The sequence below is a fragment of the Ambystoma mexicanum genome, chromosome 4p (genome assembly GCF_040938575.1).
Source record: "Ambystoma mexicanum isolate Mex_15411 chromosome 4p, UKY_AmexF1_1, whole genome shotgun sequence".
Classification (NCBI taxonomy): Eukaryota; Metazoa; Chordata; class Amphibia; order Caudata; family Ambystomatidae; genus Ambystoma; species Ambystoma mexicanum.
In genome coordinates, this window is record NC_090927.1 from 11398272 (window position 1) to 11418968 (window position 20697).

Consider the following 20697-nt stretch of genomic DNA (forward strand, 5'->3'; position numbering starts at 1 on the left):
AATTAGTTATTAGCAATATGGGGGGTGGAGAGTTGGCACAGGCTAAAATGGTCAAAGGTAAATGGTTGGTCAGTACCTGTATGAAAAATTTTACGATAGTCCATTTGAATCATGGGACATTTGTTGTCAAACAGGTGAAATATAATGTATTTTACTTACAGGTTCCGAAGGACACAATTATTTCAATTGGAGGTTTAACATTATTTCATATTACGAATGACATTTGGGAAAGCCAAGTAGAAAATATTGAATTTTTTCAAAGGGATGCATTTCCAATAGCCCCGGATGTGGAGTTCTTATTGAATCATAAAGAGAAGCATGTAGTGAAAATGAATCTGAGAAAGAACAATATCACAGTTAGTAACCTGGGTATAATAGAAGTGGAAAAGTTTAATTGGGGAACCTAGGGGGAACGCTCTATGGTGGGTTTAGCTCTTCTGGTGCTAATAATGGGAGGATGGTTGATCGTTTTGTCCATGAAAATGAAGATGTTGCTCATGTTATTAGCTACAACAGAGAGGGAAAGATATCCCAATACGCATACATTTTAAAAGAAGAAAAGGAGCAAGTCGGGTTTCTTCCAATTGTGGCTTGGACCATGGCCAAATTCTCAGAAAGAGGAGGGTATGTAGTATAATTTAGTGTGTTTTGGAGTACAGCGCCACTGCATGGGATCACATTATTGCTATAATGTAGCACACATATAGCTAGCCAGATGTTGCAAGTATGACATATGGATATGCAAATGAAACCAGAATTTCGTTTTTTCTACAGATTTAAAAGCACACCATTTTTTTTTCTTCTCTCACTTGAAATGCCTCATTCACAGGAGAACACATTAGCTATCTAATTGACTGACTTAATTAACCAATACTAACACTAATTCTAACCAAATAACATTATAATGTGTTCTCCATGTGGAAAGAGAGGCAGAAGAGATGTGATCTGAGAGTCATTTTTAAACGTGCATTTCTTTCTGATTTTCTCTGCTGCGCTGAAATGTGAAGGACGGAAAGGCAGCAGGAAACAGAAACAGAAAAGTTATTACAGTATGAAGATCCCATTGTTTGTGAAACAGGGGTGGCAACCTAATACATTTTCTGTTAATATGATTGGAGGGAGGTATATCTGAAGACAGGCTGCGTAAGCAACAGAGTTTTGCTGGACGAGCTCTGACAGAATTATAGGCAGTTCACGTTTCCGGAGCTGCTGTGAAGAGGTCGCCTTGCTGGGCTGCTGGGAGGGGTCGTTCCAGCTGCACTACTGACCTTCAGAGACTGGGGATTCCTGGTCACTTGGCGCAGGCTTGAAAACTGTGTGTTTTTGCCGTGCCCTTCAAGTTGCAAGCTTACGAGGGCAGCCCTGGGTCACTTCTCGGAGGCGGCAAGCCAAAGGATTTTGTGTGCCAGAGAGCTACAGATAACTGGTAATTATCACGTAAAAATTGAGGGTGTGCCGCGTGGATGAAGTATTTTTCAGGCAGGAAAGATAGCGATAGGGAATCCCTGTATTTAACTGCCACATTCTAATGTTGCAATGCAAATGCTGTCCTATTGATGTAACTTTTATTTTTCTTGTTGCAAATGTAAAGTGAAATTTGTAGTATTATTGCATTTGTTTCTCTTCTGTTTATAACACAGTTTGTGTAAGAGTATTTTTGCTTCTTTTCTTTTTACTTTGGTGCATTTAAAAAAAAGATACCCTACATTAAAGGGAATGATGTTTAATGTGCCAAGTTTCCTATACAGATGAAGCAATGTCATTAGCAATTATAATTAGCTGTGTGCGTGATTCCACTCAGTGTATGTGTGTGTGTTTTCTGAGTGGAATATAATACAAGTTCTTGCTGAGTGCACATGAATCAGCAAAAAGAGGCCTATGGAAACATAATCTCACTAATGTAAATAAATTAGTGATAATACCACAGGGGGTTGAGAATTGTGGTATCTATGAATGCAGGTTCGAGGCCTCTAGTGATCACACGAACAGTCTAAGCAAAAAGGAGGGGTTTTATATATTGGGGCACCGAATAAAACAGAAAATTATGCTCACCAAAATACCACCAACAAAATGTATTCCACTATAAAGCCAAACCCAATCTAAATGCAAGGATTAGTCATTGCCAAATTACCATTATTTTGACGGTAAGAAAATACCACCAGGCCCCAAATCTACACAAAATACCCTACAGCTTACATTAACTGACTGGTAAATAAATTAACAATTGTTTATCATGAAACCCTGTGTGTAAGTGTTTGCTCGGATACTTGTCACTGTGAACCATTGTGTAACTCCCCTACAGCTCACATTGACCCCTCTTGAGATAAGCCTGGCTACTCGTCCACACTACCAACCTGTGTAGTACGGACTTATACCAAAGGTTGGGTTACTACTGCCAGGAGGTCAAGGTTGTTGTAGTGCACCCTATGGGTACTGCATACAATCTTACCCAACACTGATTGTATATTTTACCTGCTGATTTCCACCCTGAAACCTTTTCGGACGAGTATGTCCAAAGTGTGAGAAGGCCCAGCAGATTAAAGGGCAAACTCCCCTAGAGTGTATTTTCTTGCATTTGTAGAATATTTGGTCGAAGCCTACCCACAACTCCAGCAAGGACACCCTTCAGTTATCACCATTCTGAGAGACCCTGCAATTATAAGAGTGCGGGAGCCTATATTAATTTTTGCTGTGAACTATTATTTGATCTACAGGGCTTGACACTAATGCACTAACCCAATAACGCCTATTCTTGTGCATTTCAGCCGGGCAACTATATCTTCAAGCTGCAAGGATCATGCAGCACAGGCAAGGATGGGTGAAGCAATAAAAAATGTGGTAATAGTGCTGAGTCTCTTTATTCCAAGTGGAGTTTTCGCATTTATATTTTGGAGGATTTCGCTTGTTGCTAGTGCTACCGCTGTATCCTCTACTAATATTCCCCAAAGCAGGTAGAACAACCATGTCAGGTGGACAGGAGAGCACTGCAAGCACGGTAAGAAGAGGTAAGCGCAGTGCTGACACAGACATAAAGGGGGTAGATCTCTTCCTCACTGACACTGCTCGAGTGTCTAATAACATGTGGTATAAGCACATCACAAAAGTAGGTAAGGAAACCACTGGGTAGAGCTGTTATGTCCCCTATGCCAGAAGTGCTTCCCGAACGTTCCTAGCACCTGAAATACCCACAGCAAGAGCCCAGTGCCTGATGTACCTGTCGATGGTAACAACTTGAGGAAGATTTCAGGGGAAAACAGCAACATTGAGATGGATGTCTCGAGCAACCTTCCCGTACGAGGACAATTACATAAAGACATTAGACATGAACAATTATTGGCAGTTAGATGAAGAAATACAATAACGTTGTACGAGTTGTCATGCCCATGGAAAAGAGTGAAAGACAGGAGGAGAACCTGGGTGCTGGGAGAGACCACAGATGCTAATGTATGGTCAAGTGTACACAGAAGATGGATGGAAGGAGTGGTGGGAAGCAAGGCGCTCACCGTAGCACAATCCCCGGTGAACAAAGTACAAGAAGAAAATTACAAGTGCCTGAAGGAGTGGACGCAAGTGCGAAGTTGCTCACATGGGTGGAGAATGAAGCTGGATCAATGCCTATAATACCCCTGAAAATGCCAGCAGTCTGCTACCAGAATGACTGAGGTGGAAGTTGGAGAGAATACATGATGCCGAAGCATAGACAAGCACGCTGAAATTAAGACAGGCACAGAAGTACTGACGGATCACTACTGGGCGTACGGATCCAAGGCATACGAGAAGCTGCCACCCAATGGGGAGGAGTTTGCTCATTTGTGCACATCAATATGTCATCCCTGGTAGTGCCACGAAAGGATGTCAAACTCGATGACTTTCGAAAGATAGACACTAACAAAAGGAAGAAAAGGTCTGTGGAAAAAGAGCATAAAAGCAAGAGCGAGAGGCCGTAAAGCTTGAGCAGAGTAAAGAGAGGCGGTAATTATTTCTCCGAAGCATCAGAAACTGCACTGGATGAGGTACTGGCAGAACACAGGTTGTTAGGCAGAACGCAAATGTTCTTCGCATCATTTATTCCATTCGTACAGACATATACTAAGTGGCTGCAGATTACCTTTTGGGAGCTGATGGTAATGATAAACTCCACAGTGAATGGGACCATAAAGGAAGAACTCCGAGCAGTATGGTTGATTGCACTCCAGAATATGTATGTTCTGGATCTTCTAACAGAAATGGAAGGAGGAGTTTGCACAAAAATTCGGAGTTCCTGTTGCACATTCATACCTGCCAACGACGAACATAAAGGTACGCTGACGGAGGTGGTAACACAACTATCCCAGATGCATTCCAAGATGGAGGAAGAAGCAAAGGGGACTGGAAAGGACCAGAGCTGGATAGCATACACATGGTCACGGATGCCGTCATGTTTATCAGATGGACTTAAGGTGATATTGGGAGCACTAATATTGGGAGGAGTGACAATGTGTGTGGTAAAGGTTTGCCTAGTTCGGTGCCGAAAGACAGCAGAGGAGACTATCGGAATGAAAGTCCTGATGGATGTGAATATAGGCACGCAAGGGACAAGATAGTGGAAGAAAGAGACAAGCTAAGAGAAAAAATGGTAAACTGTCAGCTATTCCGGCATGAGGCAATGAAGTTAGACTACCCATTCGATGTGAAGTACTATGAAGCAAAATGAGGTCGGTGCAACACGGAAGGAGTGTGCAGTTATATGGAGTGGACAATCAACGATCATGTGAATTACTATGGGCACCTCGGAGGACAAACAAAGATATGGCAACCAAAAGCAAAAGGATTGACATATAATGATGTGGTCGACAGGTCGACCAGAGGGGGACTGAAAAGAGGGTCCCAAGACCACCACTTCACACCCCCAGGTTCTTCCCAGGACGAAGAGGCAGACACGCTTGCCACCATTCATTTTATGTTGGACAGATCCAGAGTGCACTCAGGATTGGCAAGTACACAGAAAGGTATCCTCTCAGCCAGCCATACAGGCCGAATACAATGCAAATCTTTCAGTGAGTGGGAGAAGAGCCAATAATCGTGGACAGCTGCCTATCTGGACAGCCTTGATTAAGCACCAAGAAGCCATGGTATTGACAATAGTGACGCCACGACGTGGAAGCACACTCATGGACCTGCATAAACCGCATCAGACAAACACACACTCATACACACGAAGAACATGAGTGCACAGTTCTATAGTTAGAGGACAGATACATATACATACTGTCAATGCTTTTATTATTTTTGCCATTAGACAAATGGAGTAAAGCAGGACCGCAAGGAGCAAGAGATCCAGAGCAAGCTCACTGATGCTTAAAGCTAATAGCCGAGTGGACATACAGGAGTTCATATGGAGCCTGCTCAGACCACGAATAGCAACTTATAAAGGAATATAGCATAACATGGACACTGTAGAAAGTGCATTATAATGATTGTAGAAAGATTACAGAAGGCCTCAGAGCCACAGAGCATGAGACAAGAAGAACTGATTCAGACTACTCGAAGAGCCAGACATGCAGAGACAAGCTCGAAGCCAAGGTCAGAGATACGCAGGCACAGTCCAATCTGCCAACGACAAGGGGACAGCTCCAGAAAATACAAATAAATCCTCATAAATGGAGGCTCAAGAGCTCGATTTTGTGGTTGAGCCAGTAGAATAACATGTATAGGTGATCATATAGGTTATAGAATTCTCGATACCCAATCCCATTGACTGTTAGGTTTCTGGTGAAGGGCCCAAACTGTGACCTCCAAATCAAACAAAACTGGCCTGCGTGCCATGGAGCGGTGTGAGGTACTAGAATCTTCCAGTGTTCTTGTATTGATCCCTGTTGGTTTTATTTGCAATAAACCGCAGCTTGTACTTGCCGTGTGACTGAGTCCTCCGTTTATTCTGGGGAGGGAGTTAGGCCCTCTGAGTCCGCGGACCCCAAGCATTACTCTGGCATACCTGGGAGTCCTGCCTAACAATATAAATAAGAACCAAGATGGGGAGGGTTTGGAGACAGAGGGTAAGTTGACAGGCGAAGTGAGCGATAAGCCAGGTCTTGCCTGTCACATTATCGTTAACCTTTCCACACTACTACAACACTGTCTTTGGTTAATTGTGAAACACTACAAAAGGCCCTGCCTTGGCAATGTCATCTGGTGTGGGGTACGTGCAGTAAATTCCGTCTCCACAACATACACCAAGAATAGATGTTAAAAGCACTCCCCAATCTTAAATCTCAAATGGGAATCTTCATGTTTCCTGTCAATGTAATCTGACAGAGAAGAATCGAGCAGCTCCTTACCAAAGTTTATGTATTTTGCAGCTTGGATCCTTCAGTCCTTTACACAGGTCTGCCATTCCAGAGTCTCCCAGTTCATTCCATCTCAGATTGAGCTCCATGAAGGAGTGATTTTGTTTGAGAACAGAGGAGAGAGCTGCACAGCATGAACCTGTGAGACAGCACCTCTGCAACCTGCAGGAGGAAGAGGGAGATGAAGCAGAGCATGAAAAGGAACATCACAGCTGTACAGCATCTTCAACTCTCCCATCCATGATAATCCCACTCATTTGCAGATCAGGTCCCTTTTGATACTCACCTTCCCACCATTACCTTTACACCGCCCGTTCCACCAGAGACAGAAAAACTACTCCTATTTTAAATCTGGGCAGCTTTGATTTTGTTTAAATGCCAACGGGCAAGCAAGTATAAATTGGAAGGTCACGTATGTGGCAACCGTTGTCGTGATTTACATTATCACTCTTAAAACTGATGGCTAATTAAAGAAACTATCTATTAAACTGGACTACCTGGTGTTTTACAAACGTGTAGAATCTTTTAGAAGTCAAACTATTGTAAATATTTAGATTGAGAAAAGATGTGTGTGAGGGTGACAGGCGGCGCACACTAGATATGATATGATATGATATTTGTAACGCACCTATACACAAGTGTTTCAAGGCGCAACGAGGCAGGAAGGGGGGAACAAGGGGAGACAGACAACGATCCTACTAGGCCAGGTGTCATTCAGATCACGCAAGTGCATGGGTAGGGGGAACGGGAAAAGTGCAAAGGGGAAAGGGAGAGGGGAAAGTGCAGTACAGGGTTAGTAATGAACAAGATAAATGATGAGGGCCAGCTGGTGGCAAGTGCAAGATAAGTGCAGAAAAGTGCTGGGAAGGGGGGCTGTAGGGATACAGAGACAGTCCCGCAGTGCAGGGGTTGCAAGGAAGGCAGTGCAGAGGAGAGTGGCTGGGCCAAGGACCGAGATTGGTGAGTGGCCCAGTTGCTGATTCAGTACAGTTTCAGTGATTTAGCAGGGGAGAGGGGGAGAGAAAGCAGAAGCTAAGAGGAAGGTTTTGAGGTGCTTCCGGAACCGGAGATGGTTCTCCTCAAGTTTCAGGGAGGCAGGAAGGCTGTTCCAGAGGGAGGCCCCTGCTGCGGAGAGAGATCTCCCCCCAACTCGTTGCTTGGAGAAGCGGCTGGCCCTGAGGGAGTTGGAGGCGGAAGAGCGAAGTGCTCGAGAAGGAAGTTATTTAGGAAGGGAGAGTTGAAGGTATTTTGGCCCCATGCCCCAGAAGGCCTTGTGGACAATGCAGAGGGTTTTGAACTTAATCCTCACAGCCACAGGGAGCCAGTCTAGCAATTTCAGTCCTAGAGAGATACGGTCCCTGGGCTTGAGGCCAAGGACAAGTCTCGCAGTCCTGTTCTGGATGAGTTGCAGAGGGCTGAGAGTAGAGGCAGACAGATTTAGATAGAGGCTGTTACAGTAGTCCAGCTTCGAGAGAACCAGGGCTCTGGAGACAGTGAGCTTCTGGGGGAAGGAGAGGAAAGGAAGGATACCTCTGAGGAGGTGCAGCTGATAGTGTGACTTCTTAGAAACGTCAGAAATGTGAGGAGAGAAGGAGAGTGTGGAGTCGAAGATGACCCTGAGGTTTTTTGCCTTACAGGGAGGAGCAGGAAGAGGGCCAAGAGAGGCCGGCCAGAGAGCTGCAGGGAAGGAGGGAGTGGGTGTGCCGATGAGTAGAATCTCGGTCTTACTGGCATTAAGGCAGAGGTTGTTGGCGGCACACCATTCCTGGATAGCAGAAAGACAGTCAGAGATGAGGGAAGGAGAAGAGGAGGCCGAGGGTAGCCTGAAAATGAGCTGGGTATCATCCGCATAGCACTGAAAGTTTGGGCAGAGAGCAGCGATGCGGTGGGCGAGAAGTGCCAGATACTGGTTGAACAGCCAGGGAGAGAGGTTAGAACCCTGGGGGACACCACAGGTAGAGAAAAAGATGTCAGACAGGAAAGACCCCAGTTGGACCTGGGAGGGTCGATTTGAGAGGAAAGAGGTCAGCCAAGCCAGAGCCAGACCAGTGATACCCAGGTTATCACGGAGACGGTTGAGCAGGATGGTATGGCTGACAGTATCAAAGGCAGAAGAGGGATCAAGTAAAATGAGAGCACATGGAATGTTAGAGTCCAGGTTTGAGAGCAGGTCCTCACGGATGTTCAGGAGAGCAGTTTCCGTGCTTCTGGCAGCTCTGAAGCCAGACTAATGGTCGTGAAAGCAACCAACAGATTCAGCATGGACATTAAGCTGGGAGATGGCAAGTTTCTCCAGGAGCTTGCCCAGGAAAGGAGTGATAGAGATTGGGCGATAGTTAGCTGGGCAGGAGGGGGCAGAAGAGGGTTTCTTAAGAAGGGGGTGCACAAGGGAGTGCTTGAGGGGGGATGGGAAGACTCCAGAGGCGAAGGAGTGATTGCAGAAGTCAGCAAGGGCAGGAGCCAAGGAGTCAATGTGGTCCTTAATAGTTTTGGAGGAGCAGGGGTGGACCTGTGTTGACGAGACTTTCATAGATCGGACTTGTCTTGAAACCTCATCAACAGAAAAAAGGGGAAAGGCAGAGAAGGAGAGAGGAGGGGTGGCTGCAGAAGGGCCAGAGGACGGGCATGGAATAGAGAGGGGAGGTGATGGGAGGAGAGTGAGGACAGGATGTCCTGAGTTTTTGAAATGAAGTGAGAGGCCAGTGCTGTGCAGAGGGCCTGGGAGGGGACAGGAGAGGTAGAGACTGCAGCAGGGTTGGCCAGCTCCTTGCAGATTTTAAAGAGTTCAGCCGAATTGTTAGATGCCGCAGTGATGCAGGCTTGGATAAGGGCTCTCTTCTTGGTGAGAACGGAGAACCGGTATTGCCTTTGGAGCAGGCGACAGGCCAGTTTGTCAGAGGATGAACAAGAAGCACGCCATTTCCTCTCTGCCACCCTGCACAAGCGTTTAAGGGTGACTAGATCCGAGTCATACCAGGAGTTACATTTGGCTTTGGGCTTCAGGCGGATTCTCATGACAGGGGCAAGGATATCAAGAGTATCAGATATAGCAGAGTAGAGAGTGGAGAGGGCTGTGTCAGGGTGGGAGTCAGCCGAGGGGGGAAGAGGGGGCGAGAAGGTGGCAGCTGACACACGCTTCATGGGTCGGATGAACGAGAAGGAGATGGCAGTGATGAGGGTGGCTTTGCCTGTGGGGTAGGGAGGGTGAGGTGGGAGGAGAGGAGAAAGACAGGCACTCCAGGAGAGAGGAGTGGAGAGAGGGACAGAGAGGGGAAGGTCAGAAGAGATCAGGGCATCGAGAGTGTGCCCAGCAGAATGGGTCAGCCCAGACGGGAGAATAGAGAGTGAGAGAGAGTCGCAGAGGTCGCGAAAGAGTCCAGAGGGGGGACAGGATGCATCCAGGTGGATGTTGAAGTCTCCAAGAAAGAGGAGTTGAGTGGTTGAGGACAGGAGTGAGGAGGAGAGGTCCGCCCACTCGGAGAGGAAGGAGGAAAATTGACCAGGTGGCCGATAGATAGTAGCCACGGTAAGGGAATGGCTAGGAGAGAGGGAGAGTCAGCAGACAAGACATTCAAAAGAGGAGTAGGTCTGCGTGGGAATAGCAGTGGCAGGAATCCACTCAGGGAAGATAAGGGCCACACCCCCCCAGCACGGTTGGGCCTGGGCACGGAGAGGATCTTGTAGCCTTCGGGTAGGAGTGTGTCAAAGCTAGTGACAGAGCTGGCTGTCTCAGTGAGACCGAGTACGTCAAGGTCCAGTTCCTCAAGAAGGCGGCAGATATCAGACAAATGTTTGATGGCAGAGCGAGAGTTAAGAGTGGCAATGTGGAGAAGGTTGCCATCTTTGCAGGACTTCCGGGGAGGGGTACAGATCAGAGGTACGCCCTGCGGAGGAGTAGAAGGAGCACGGGAGGGGGCAGGGAGGGAGGGTAGAAGCAAGTTAGCTGAGGACAGAGGAGGGGGGACAGCAGGAGAGGAAAGGAAGTTGATGAGGTGCGGGAAGCGTCTATCAAAGAGGAGAAGGTTGGCCTGAGGGCCTTGGATCAAGACGGTCCCATTAGCGTAGACATTAATGATGGCCTTAGAGGAGTGGAAGGAGGCCAAGAGGACGTCCCAGCGGGTACCACCATTAATGGGAGAAGAGGAGAAAGGAGAGAGAACAGAGACCATATGAAGGGTCCATAGGTCAGGTAAAGGCACGAAAAAGAGGATGTCAGTGAGAGTTTCCTTAGAGGAGGCACTGGTGTAGGTGTCAGCGATAGGGAAGCCTGGGTTGGAGACCAGGATGTCCTTTTTAAACTTTTTCCTACCAGATTTAGTGAGGAGAGCAGGATAGTCAATGGAGAAGCAGTTAGAAAAGATAGGTGAGATAGAGAGCAACATGGGATAGGAGGGAGTGGGGGGTGGGGTAGGACAAGCACGAGCGGACAGGAAGAGAGCAGCAAGCCCTATTTTACCACAAATTCAGAAAACAGTGAACACAGTAATGCATATCAAGTACCCAGTGGAGAGGCCACCTAAGTTTGAAAATCCTGCGAGGGGAGAACAAACCCTAGTTTACCACAGATTCAAGAGCACAGTGAACACAGTAATGCATATCAGGTTAGTCAAGCAGGTTAGAGAGCAGGATAGTCAATAGAAAAAGCAGTTAGAGAAGATGGGAGAGATAGAGAGCACCATAGAGTAGGTGGGAGAGGAGACAGGTGGAGGTACAGGAGGAGGACAATAGCAGAGAAAAGGCAGACAATGGAGAGAGTGGCAGGCAGATTGAGTAATAGGACACGATGAAGACACTCAGGCTTAGAGTTAACACAAGGACAGTTATGTATGAGAATCCTGGAAATGGGGAAAAAGGCCTAGGTTTCACAAGCAATGTCCTCACTTTATAGTCTGGGTCAGTACTAAAGTGTGTGTCCTAATGTCATGGTCCCTGTCCCACACACACACCTCCTCAGCCCCTGCTTGTATATTTTGTGTGATAACTGGTCCTGTCAGCACATCGGCCGCCCCTGCTCATGGCCACAGAATGGAAGGGCAACACAGAACCCTGGGATGACCCATCACTCCAGGCAAGATTGCTATACTTTGTATTTAGTGACCAGTTACTCTGGGTCATCACATGGGGTTCTTGACTGGTTGGTAACAATGGTGATAAGCAGCACCCCCCCCATCACAGACGTGAGGGAACAGTGGCAAAACAAGAGTGCAGAGCGGCATAGAACATCCTGTGAAGTAACCCACTCAGGGGCATGAAAAGGAAGAAAAGACCAGGGTTGGAAACAAGAGGGCGAGGAGACATGACCACTTTAGGCCGAGGAGGCAGGGGCAACGAGAACAGAATCTGGAGACCGACAGTGGCCACAAATTTCGAGGGTAACGGCCAGCCCCATCAAACTGGAACGATCAGCCCGCCCGCAAGCAGACAGTGCTGTATTAGGAGTGCCATGGTTTAAACTCTTTCGGAACTGAGGCATCCAGATATCCATGGACAATTGGCAATCCTGGCCAAGATAAAGGGACGACTAAGACATTGGGCTCACACAAGCAACAGTAACATAAAGGAGCTCAAAGCCAAGTCCAGGGGCAACACAGAGTGAAGGCACCAGCTCCGAAAAAGCAGACATACAGGCAAGCTAAGGGAGCAGCCGAGTCCCAAACCAGACTCACAATACAGTGAACTCAAAATGGAACCTTAGGGGGTGGCTGGTCTGGGCGGCCTCCAAGGGGGAGCTAGAGATATAGTAATGATCAAAAGGAAGCTGCCCCCTGCATTGCCAAGGCACCAAAGGCCTCCACATTATTCACCACCTACTAGACCCGTGACAGTGCCTCAAGAAGAGGAGGAAGGGTCAAGTACAATTGCAACAAAGCACTGCATAAACGTAGGCACATTATGGAAATAAACAGCACAGTGCTGAATGTTACTACTTTCTGTTCCATAAACAAATGAAGAGAGAAGTGGTAGATAAGCACCTCGCCACACTTAGGGGCCTAGTTCTAGTGCTTGGAAGAATGGCAGGACGAGGTCACAGCACTCAAGAGAGACATCAATGAGGAACCTACTCTCCAAGTATTTCACCCTTGAGCAAAGAAGATCATTACGATGAATGCAGGCAAGAAAGAGCTTGGGGGAGTCTCGACACTAAACCAAGGAGGAATATAAGGTGACCATCGTGCTTGCCTCTCATCTAAAGGTCTAACGAGAACAGTGATAACCTGTTCACTAATGAAGCATGGGCCTCTAGCAGCCTATAGCATGGGCCTCTAGCAGCCCATAGCCTGGGCCTCTAGCAGCCCATAGCCTGGGCCTCTAGCAGCCCATAGCCTGGGCCTCTAGCAGCCCATAGCCTGGGCCTCTAGCAGCCCATAGCCTGGGCATCTAGCAGCCTTTAGCCTAGGCCTCTAGCCTGGGCCTCTAGCAGCCTATATCCTGGGCCTCTAGCAGCCTATAGTCTGATCCTCTAGCAGCCTGTAGCCTGGGCCTCTAGTAGCCTACAGCCTGGGCCTCTAGCAGCCTATAGCCTGGGCCTCTAGCAGCCTATAGCCTGGGCCTCTAGCAGCCTATAGCATGGGCCTCTAGCAGCCCATAGCCTGGGCCTCTAGCAGCCCATAGCCTGGGCCTCTAGCAGCCCATAGCCTGGGCATCTAGCAGCCCATAGCCTGGGCATCTAGCAGCCTTTAGCCTAGGCCTCTAGCCTGGGCCTCTAGCAGCCCATAGCCTGGGCCTCTAGCAGCCTATAGCATGGGCCTCTAGCAGCCCATAGCCTGGGCATCTAGCAGCCCATAGCCTGGGCATCTAGCAGCCTTTAGCCTAGGCCTCTAGCCTGGGCCTCTAGCAGCCTATATCCTGGGCCTCTAGCAGCCTATAGTCTGATCCTCTAGCAGCCTGTAGCCTGGGCCTCTAGTAGCCTACAGCCTGGGCCTCTAGCAGCCTATAGCCTGGGCCTCTAGCAGCCTATAGCCTGGGCCTCTAGCAGCCTATAGCATGGGCCTCTAGCAGCCCATAGCCTGGGCCTCTAGCAGCCCATAGCCTGGGCCTCGAGCAGCCCATAGCCTGGGCATCTAGCAGCCCATAGCCTGGGCATCTAGCAGCCTATAGCCTAGGCCTCTAGCCTGGGCCTCTAGCAGCCTATATCCTGGGCCTCTAGCAGCCTATAGTCTGATCCTCTAGCAGCCTGTAGCCTGGGCCTCTAGTAGCCTACAGCCTGGGCCTCTAGCAGCCTATAGCCTGGGCCTCTAGCAGCCTATAGCATGGGCCTCTAGCAGCCTATAGCATGGGCCTCTAGCAGCCCATAGCCTGGGCATCTAGCAGCCTATAGCCTACGCCTCTAGCCTGGGCCTCTAGCAGCCTATATCCTGGGCCTCTAGCTGCCTATAGTCTGATCCTCTAGCAGCCTGTAGCCTGGGCCTCTAGTAGCCTACAGCCTGGGCCTCTAGCAGCCTATAGCCTGTGCCTCTAGCAGCCTATAGCCTGGGCCTCTAGCAGCCTGAAGCCTGGGCCTCTAGTAGCCTACAGCCTGGGCCTCTAGCAGCCTATAGTCTGGGCCTCTAGCAGCCTATAGCCTGGGCCTGGGCCTCTAGCAGCTTTTTGGAACTTTAAACATTTGAAGTCACTAGTCGTGCTCAGTGTGTATTACAATTTGAAATTCCCGAAACGTCTCGTGCACCTATTCCTGGTAATGACAATTCCCCACCAAGGGTCCGTTGACGGCATTACTGTTCATGTGTCACTGGATGGTGGGGGCGTTGAAGTGCAGTGTGAGGATGGAGTATGTGCCGGGAGGAAAGAATATAATGGCAGATTGCATTTTCAGGTCCATTGCCGCGGGGGACCTTGATGCAGGATGCCCGCCCAATGGAGAGACGGGAGATAAATGGCTGGTCACAGCCATCAGCACCGCCATATTCTTGAAAGATTGGATGGAGTGGAGTTCTGCAGATGTGGAACCCAAATACACCTACACAGCACTCGGGAAAGGATGGGGAAATCCCCAAATGTAAGGACGTTTTCCAGTAGTTTCCAGAGGAAGAGCAGGCTCCCAGGGTTATCCACCAATAGAACGCGGTAAGAGAGTAACAGTGCATGAGGGTCACTTATGGAGTAGCCAATGAGAAGATGCCTACAGAAGAAGTACTTGCGCCGGGGATGCATAGGGAAGCACAGGGAAGCACAGGGATGCAGGCTGTAACTGTAGACATTACAAGCTTAGTGGTAACTCTAAACAGCCCAGTTGGCAGCTGTTGATGCTCATTCTGATCCCTGGCAAAGTTTGGCAGAGTTTATCAATGGATTGTCATGGTCATGAAGTCAGGGGCACAGGCATGCAGGGGTCACATGCACAGGAGACCTGGGTGGACACTGTCCTGACGCCTTTGGCGCCAGGCTCATGAACAAAAGTAAACAAGAACATCCATTTAACACCAAAAAGCTTCTATTATGGACATAGCACTTCAGATGCATTAACCTTGAACATTCCATCCATTAAGCAGGATGCATTAACCTTGAACATTCCATCCATTAACCAGCCCCAAGTGTATTCTGTGTAGGGTTTCTAGGGGGGGTGATCCCTTAACACATCCCACGCATGCAGTGTTCAGTGAAACTAGCACTGCGTGCAGGGTTTCTAGGGGGGGTGACCCCTTAACACATCCCACCTATGCAGCGTTCAGTGAAACTAGCACTGCGTGCAGGGTTTCTAGGGGGGGTGACCCCTTAAGACATCCCACCCATGCAGCGTTCAGTGAAACTAGCACTGCGTGCAGGGTTTCTAGGGGGGGTGACCCCTTAACACATCCCACCCATGCAGTGTTCAGTGAAACTAGTACTGCGTGCAGGGTTTCTAGGTGGGGAGACCCCTCAACACATCCCTCCCATGCAGTGTTCAGTGAAACTAGCACTGCGTGCAGGGTTTCTAGGGGGGGTGATCCCTCAACACATCCCACCCATGTAGTGTTCAGTGAAACTAGCACTGCGTGCAGGGTTTCTAGGGGGGTGACCCCTTAACACATCCCACCCATGCAGTGTTCAGTGAAACTAGCACTGCGTGCAGGGTTTCTAGGGAGGGTGACCCCTTAACACATCCCACGCATGCAGTGTTCAGTGAAACTAGCACTGCGTGCAGGGTTTCTAGGGGGGGTGACCCCTTAACACATCCCACGCATGCAGTGTTCAGTGGAACTAGCACTGCGTGCAGGGTTTCTAGGGGGGGTGACCCCTTAACACATCCCACCTATGCAGTGTTCAGTGAAACTAGCACTGCGTGCAGGGTTTCTAGGTGGGGTGACCCCTTAACAAATCCCACCCATGCAGTGTTCAGTGAAACTAGCACTGCGTGCAGGGTTTCTAGGGGGGATGACCCCTTAACACATCCCACCCATACAGTGTTCAGTGAAACTAGCACTGCGTGCAGGGTTTCTAGGGGGGGTGACCCCTTAACACATCCCACCCATGCAGTGTTCAGTGAAACTAGCACTGCATGCAGTTTTTCTTTTCAGCCTATGTCTGCTTTTCCAAGACGTGTACAAATGGCTTTCATCCATCTAAAGGCGATGGAAATGCATTTTTACAGCAGCTTTTGTCTCCTGAAAAGAAATCGACAGAAGAGTCGTTGCATCTTTGCTTGTACCTGTGATATAATTTACCCCCCTTTTGTGAATATTGTGTGCATATTACACTGCCTTGAAAACCCCCTGGCTTGCCTTGATTTTTGCAAATTCACACCAAGGTGCAACAGGCTTTCATGAAAGGAATGTGCTAGCCACTTCACTTGCCAAAAACAAGGATTTTTAGGAGCATGGCTCTAGTTTGTTGCAACAAATAGGTGTACACTGTACCCCCACTTTTAAAATGTTGCTGTAATACCAGGGATCCCAACTCTTAATGACGCAGCGTTTAATGCTTGGGATAAAAGCACTTCTAAGAAACTCAGACTGAGAGCCTCGACAGTTTCTCAGGTTCCTTGTGTATCAGCCCATGATAAAGGAGGTCTGTCCTGTGCCTACCTGAACAATCCCAGACGGGAGATGCTGAAAGCACACCAGTGCACTTACGTATCTTGCTCTTGAATGATTATGCAAGAATACCAATGCAAACGGCCAATGCTTGCCTCCGCTGAGGTTCCAAGGGAATCTCTTAACCTATATACCATCACACACTCACGCTGTCCGCCCTCTTCCTCACACGACATCACACACTAGTACTCACCTTAGCTCGAGTCGAGTCTCTCTCCCTCGCTAATTGTTAGGAAAGATTTCATAATTGTAGGTAATTTTCCTTCCATGTGGCAACCCCTAAACGTTTTGCTGTTGTTTTACACCCTGATCTAGACTTTGCCAGAGAAGCACGGCCTCCTGCCGCACTCCTCTGGGCTTTTGCTCCATTCTTACGGGGATACTGACATGCCCTTAAGACAGTCAGTACCGGGAAACGTTGTTTTCCGTAGTTCTTTCGCTCATGTTGCAGCTTTCGCGCAACATGGCACAAGAGGGCACTGTAAGCTAAGTTACTGCTCTCTTGGGTCTCTAGTCACTCTATGGGCCCTAGACAAACTTGTGGATTGTTAATGAACGGTGCAAGTGGATCACGGACGGGACTGGTGGCAGCCATCGTTTCTTTGTGTTTTGAGCTCCTTTTGGCTGCCTAAGCGCGTTCCTCACGCATAGCCCAAAAGAGTGGCCTGGCTCTCAAGATGGCCAGACCACGAGGCTCTTTGTCCTGTCCGCTGACCGTCTTGCCCCCTTCACCTTCCCCAGGTCGAGCCGACCCGGGGCCTTCCTTATTTGGGCATGTACTTTCCCACGAAACACGGACGCTTTCGCGGGCTTCTACAGGCCTGGTGTGTGCCTCCAGGATGTGGGCTGGAATGTCTGGTCCCAATACACATCCTGGGTGCCAGAGAGTCTAGTGTGTCATGAATGCCTGGGACCACCGTGGTCCGTGATAGGTCCACGTATGGTGTGAGTGTTTTGTGAGCAGATATCCCAATGGGTCCTCTCCGTTTTGGCGCGAAGGGAACTCTGGATAAGAGGAGGCTGGAAACACCACTACCATGTCGATCTCCTGAGTTCTCACAAACAAAGGGATACAGGAGCCAAGTATCCTGCAACCAAGAGGCTGGACCGAGGAATCGCTGGTGACCCGCTGAAGGACTGCTCCTCTGCACTGCTGTCGCTTTGTGAAACCCTTTCTACCTCTGATCGAACGAGAAGGCCTGTACTGGTACTTCGAAACCTTTAGAATAGTGGGAACAACTATTCTCGGCATCTTCACCATCTCCTGCATGTAAGCCTTCGGAAGTGTCCCTGGGCCATCCAGTGTACTGACCAGCCTATCCAAGAGCCTTGCTCTGTAACCGCCGTCACGTTGCTGCTGTATTCAGAGTACTTGACACTCTCACACGAATCGGAAACTTGTCATTCCCAGGTCTGAAGTGAGTAGTGTACATTGGGCTAAAATACACACAGCCGCTTTGTTGCCCTGCTGTGGTAACAATCTGTGCGGGTTCATTGCGTTTGGGACATCCTCAACTCTAACTTCTGCTGCCGTGGAATCTACACGACACCGAGACGTCCCCTACTCGAATCTGAACCTGCCAGCCCTGAAACTGACGCGGAGAAGCCTGGGTTTGCCTGCATCGGGAACCGGTGAGTAGCAACGCTAGGACCCGGTCGCCCTCCAGTAGTAGCCTATAGCTTTTCCCCGCTGTGTCAAACAGCACGCCTTTCCATACTCGTGCTCTGCTTCTGCCCACAAGTGGAGGTTGCACTAGAGTCGTGGAGATCTGTTCATCTTCATTTGTTCAACAATCTGAACTGCCTGGTTTCCTCAAAGAGAATCCCTTTTGTCCTTGCTTTGGGTGCTCATTGCGGGCTTTCAGTCACCCTCACCCCTCTTGAGACCTAGTCTTGACCGCCGAGATCGCTACCCTGATTGGTCTGGCTTGTCCAGAGGTTACCCTGTTCCAAGAAACTAGGCTGGCCTTCTGAACCTCTGCCCCTCCAGGACAGAGTTCAGAAATCCGTCTTAACACTAATCAGTCAAACGTTGTCATCGCGGAGGCTGCCTGCTCAGTCACAGCACGCGTCGCTGCCTGGCTGCTCCACTTTGCTTCGATACAGAGTCACACACTGACTGGACAAACACAGGCTGCACACAAGTGCACTGCACAGGGACACATGCAGTTTGTTCCACGGCCCGGGCACCGGCACGTACCAAATGCGCAGGTGTAATCATAATGTGAACGTTTGTGTATATGGCAGCTTGATGTTTCAATGATATACACTTACAAAGCTTTTATGAACTATAACTTTTAGTTAGCATCGAAGGGTGGATTTAATTTTCGCTTGTGTAAAACACGTCCTACTGCAACTAGAGAAATTGCGATTCCGGACTGGTTCATAGAACAAACCAACCGTCTAATTGATGCAAGTCCGGGAGCCATTTTTAAAATGCCAGCCACACAGAATCGTTTTTATTAACTTCATCGGATTTTTTATGCCGCCGGCCGCGTCAGTAGATTGAAAATCTTTTATTAACAGCCTATATTAAGAATTAGCTTCTGAATGTCACTCCTGATTAAGTGGCATCTGATCCTTCCGAGTTATTGCCTGGGTATACATTTTGCTCCATGGGGGAAGACATGATGATGCTCTCTGCTAGTACGTAACTTACCTTCTGGGCTCACCCAAGTACACGCTGCACGCTTTACACGCTGCACAGCCTGCATGCAACTGGAATGTGCAGCAGACAGTGGCCGAGACACAGTGCACTCTTCAAAACACAGCCATATTCTGGGGGGATACATGTCCTACGCCCATTTGAGGGATAGGAATGGTTTTGGACACAGGACGGTGGGCTATAATGTGGACATCCTGACACTGACCGTATCCTTAGTTTGGTTGAGGCAGGGAATGTCATGATCTCTGCTTCCAAAAGGTCATGGTTTTCCCAACTCCCTTGGAAGCAGATCCATAACCCAGGTTCCGAGTGCCAACCAGTCCCAATTGGGACCTTTTGGACCCAGTCCTGGCGCCAGTGGCACCAGGCTCATAAATATGCCCAGTCCCAGCGTTGGAAGCGCCGGGCTCATAATGCTTGGGTGGACTTACCTGCAGCAGACCATGCTGCTTACTTGCCTGCCAGTTGAGCCTCTGATCCTCTTCTGTTTGGAACTACTTTTCCTGTTGGGTGGGGCAGGGGCCACTCCCTAGATTCAGAACACTGGAACTCTTCTGGAAAGCAGGAACTCTTTTCTTATGTAGGCGTGGCTGTGGAAGGAGGGACCTAAGCACTACAGGAGGCTATTTAAACCACACCCGGTGGATGAATCTTGCTTTGCGTTATTCTGCATCCTCTGCAGCAGAACGCTCATTGTGTCTTCTGCATATGATCCTGGGCCTAAGGAAAAAGGCTTACCATCCTGAATCCAGTCTTCAGCAACACCAATAAAGACAAGAAAGAACAGGTTAGCATTACGGTCTTCAGTGACAGCGCTTCACTTACCTGGTCCATCGGCTGTCACCAACGCCTCGCGCTGCATTCCGGCATCTGAAAGACAAAGGCTTACCTACTCTTCGTGCGCTCCGGAGGTCTTCGCACTGCATTCCGGCATCTGGAAGACAAAAGCTTACCAACTCTTCGCACGCTCCGGAGGCCTTCGGCGCTGCATCCCGCATCTGAAAGACAAAACAAGGTGCGTTTAAAGACATTGGGGAACTTTAATACTCACGTGCCATTACTCCTATCCACATCTAACCCAGTGGGTATTCCGGCACCCTGCAGCCGCGCCGAACTTGTATCTGCAAAATAAAAAGACAGTTAGAGCGCATCGTGAAGCAGGCAACAAGCGCTTACTTACGTGCTTCCAGGCGCTTCTATTCATCACACGGGCTCCATCTTCAACTCACTTCAGCCCGTCATCCGCCATCGCCGGAACCCTGCAAAACAAGAGACATCATTACTAAAGACTTTTAAAGACATTAGAATTACTCGAAACTTACCGTTCGTGCAGTAAACGATGGACAGCAGTCCTCTGAAGTCAAGAGGCCTGCTCCCCTTATCCAGTGAAGAAACTGGTTACAGCACCCTGCCCCGAGGCAGATGGAGAGCACGGCGTTCACTTACCTAAGGTGAGAGCGTTAACCTTTGGGGTTCTACAGGAGAAGAGAAAGGGAAGAAGAGAGAGACATTCAATAACCCAGTTCATTAATCCCATATTTTCTATCTGCAGACATCTTACCCTTCGAGTCAGACATACAGTGCACAGAGGTCCAGCCCAAAGAGCCAGCCGTGTGTTACACATCACCTTTGAAGATACGGTGTACGCCCAGTCAAGACCGGCGCCTCTACGGGAATCAGGTGAGCGTTACAGAAC

General features: G+C 48.9%; 1 protein-coding gene across 2 annotated transcripts in view; it reads right to left on the minus strand.

The window, feature by feature from the left end:
- Window positions 1-20697, minus strand: part of LOC138452919 (NACHT, LRR and PYD domains-containing protein 3-like) — a 467379-nt gene that overhangs the window by 245214 nt on the left and 201468 nt on the right. For both annotated transcript variants that reach the window (XM_069605268.1, XM_069605267.1), the window contains exon 6: window positions 6318-6488. In XM_069605268.1, coding sequence (XP_069461369.1) covers window positions 6318-6488 — 171 coding nt within the window. The remainder of the gene's footprint in view (window positions 1-6317; window positions 6489-20697) is intronic.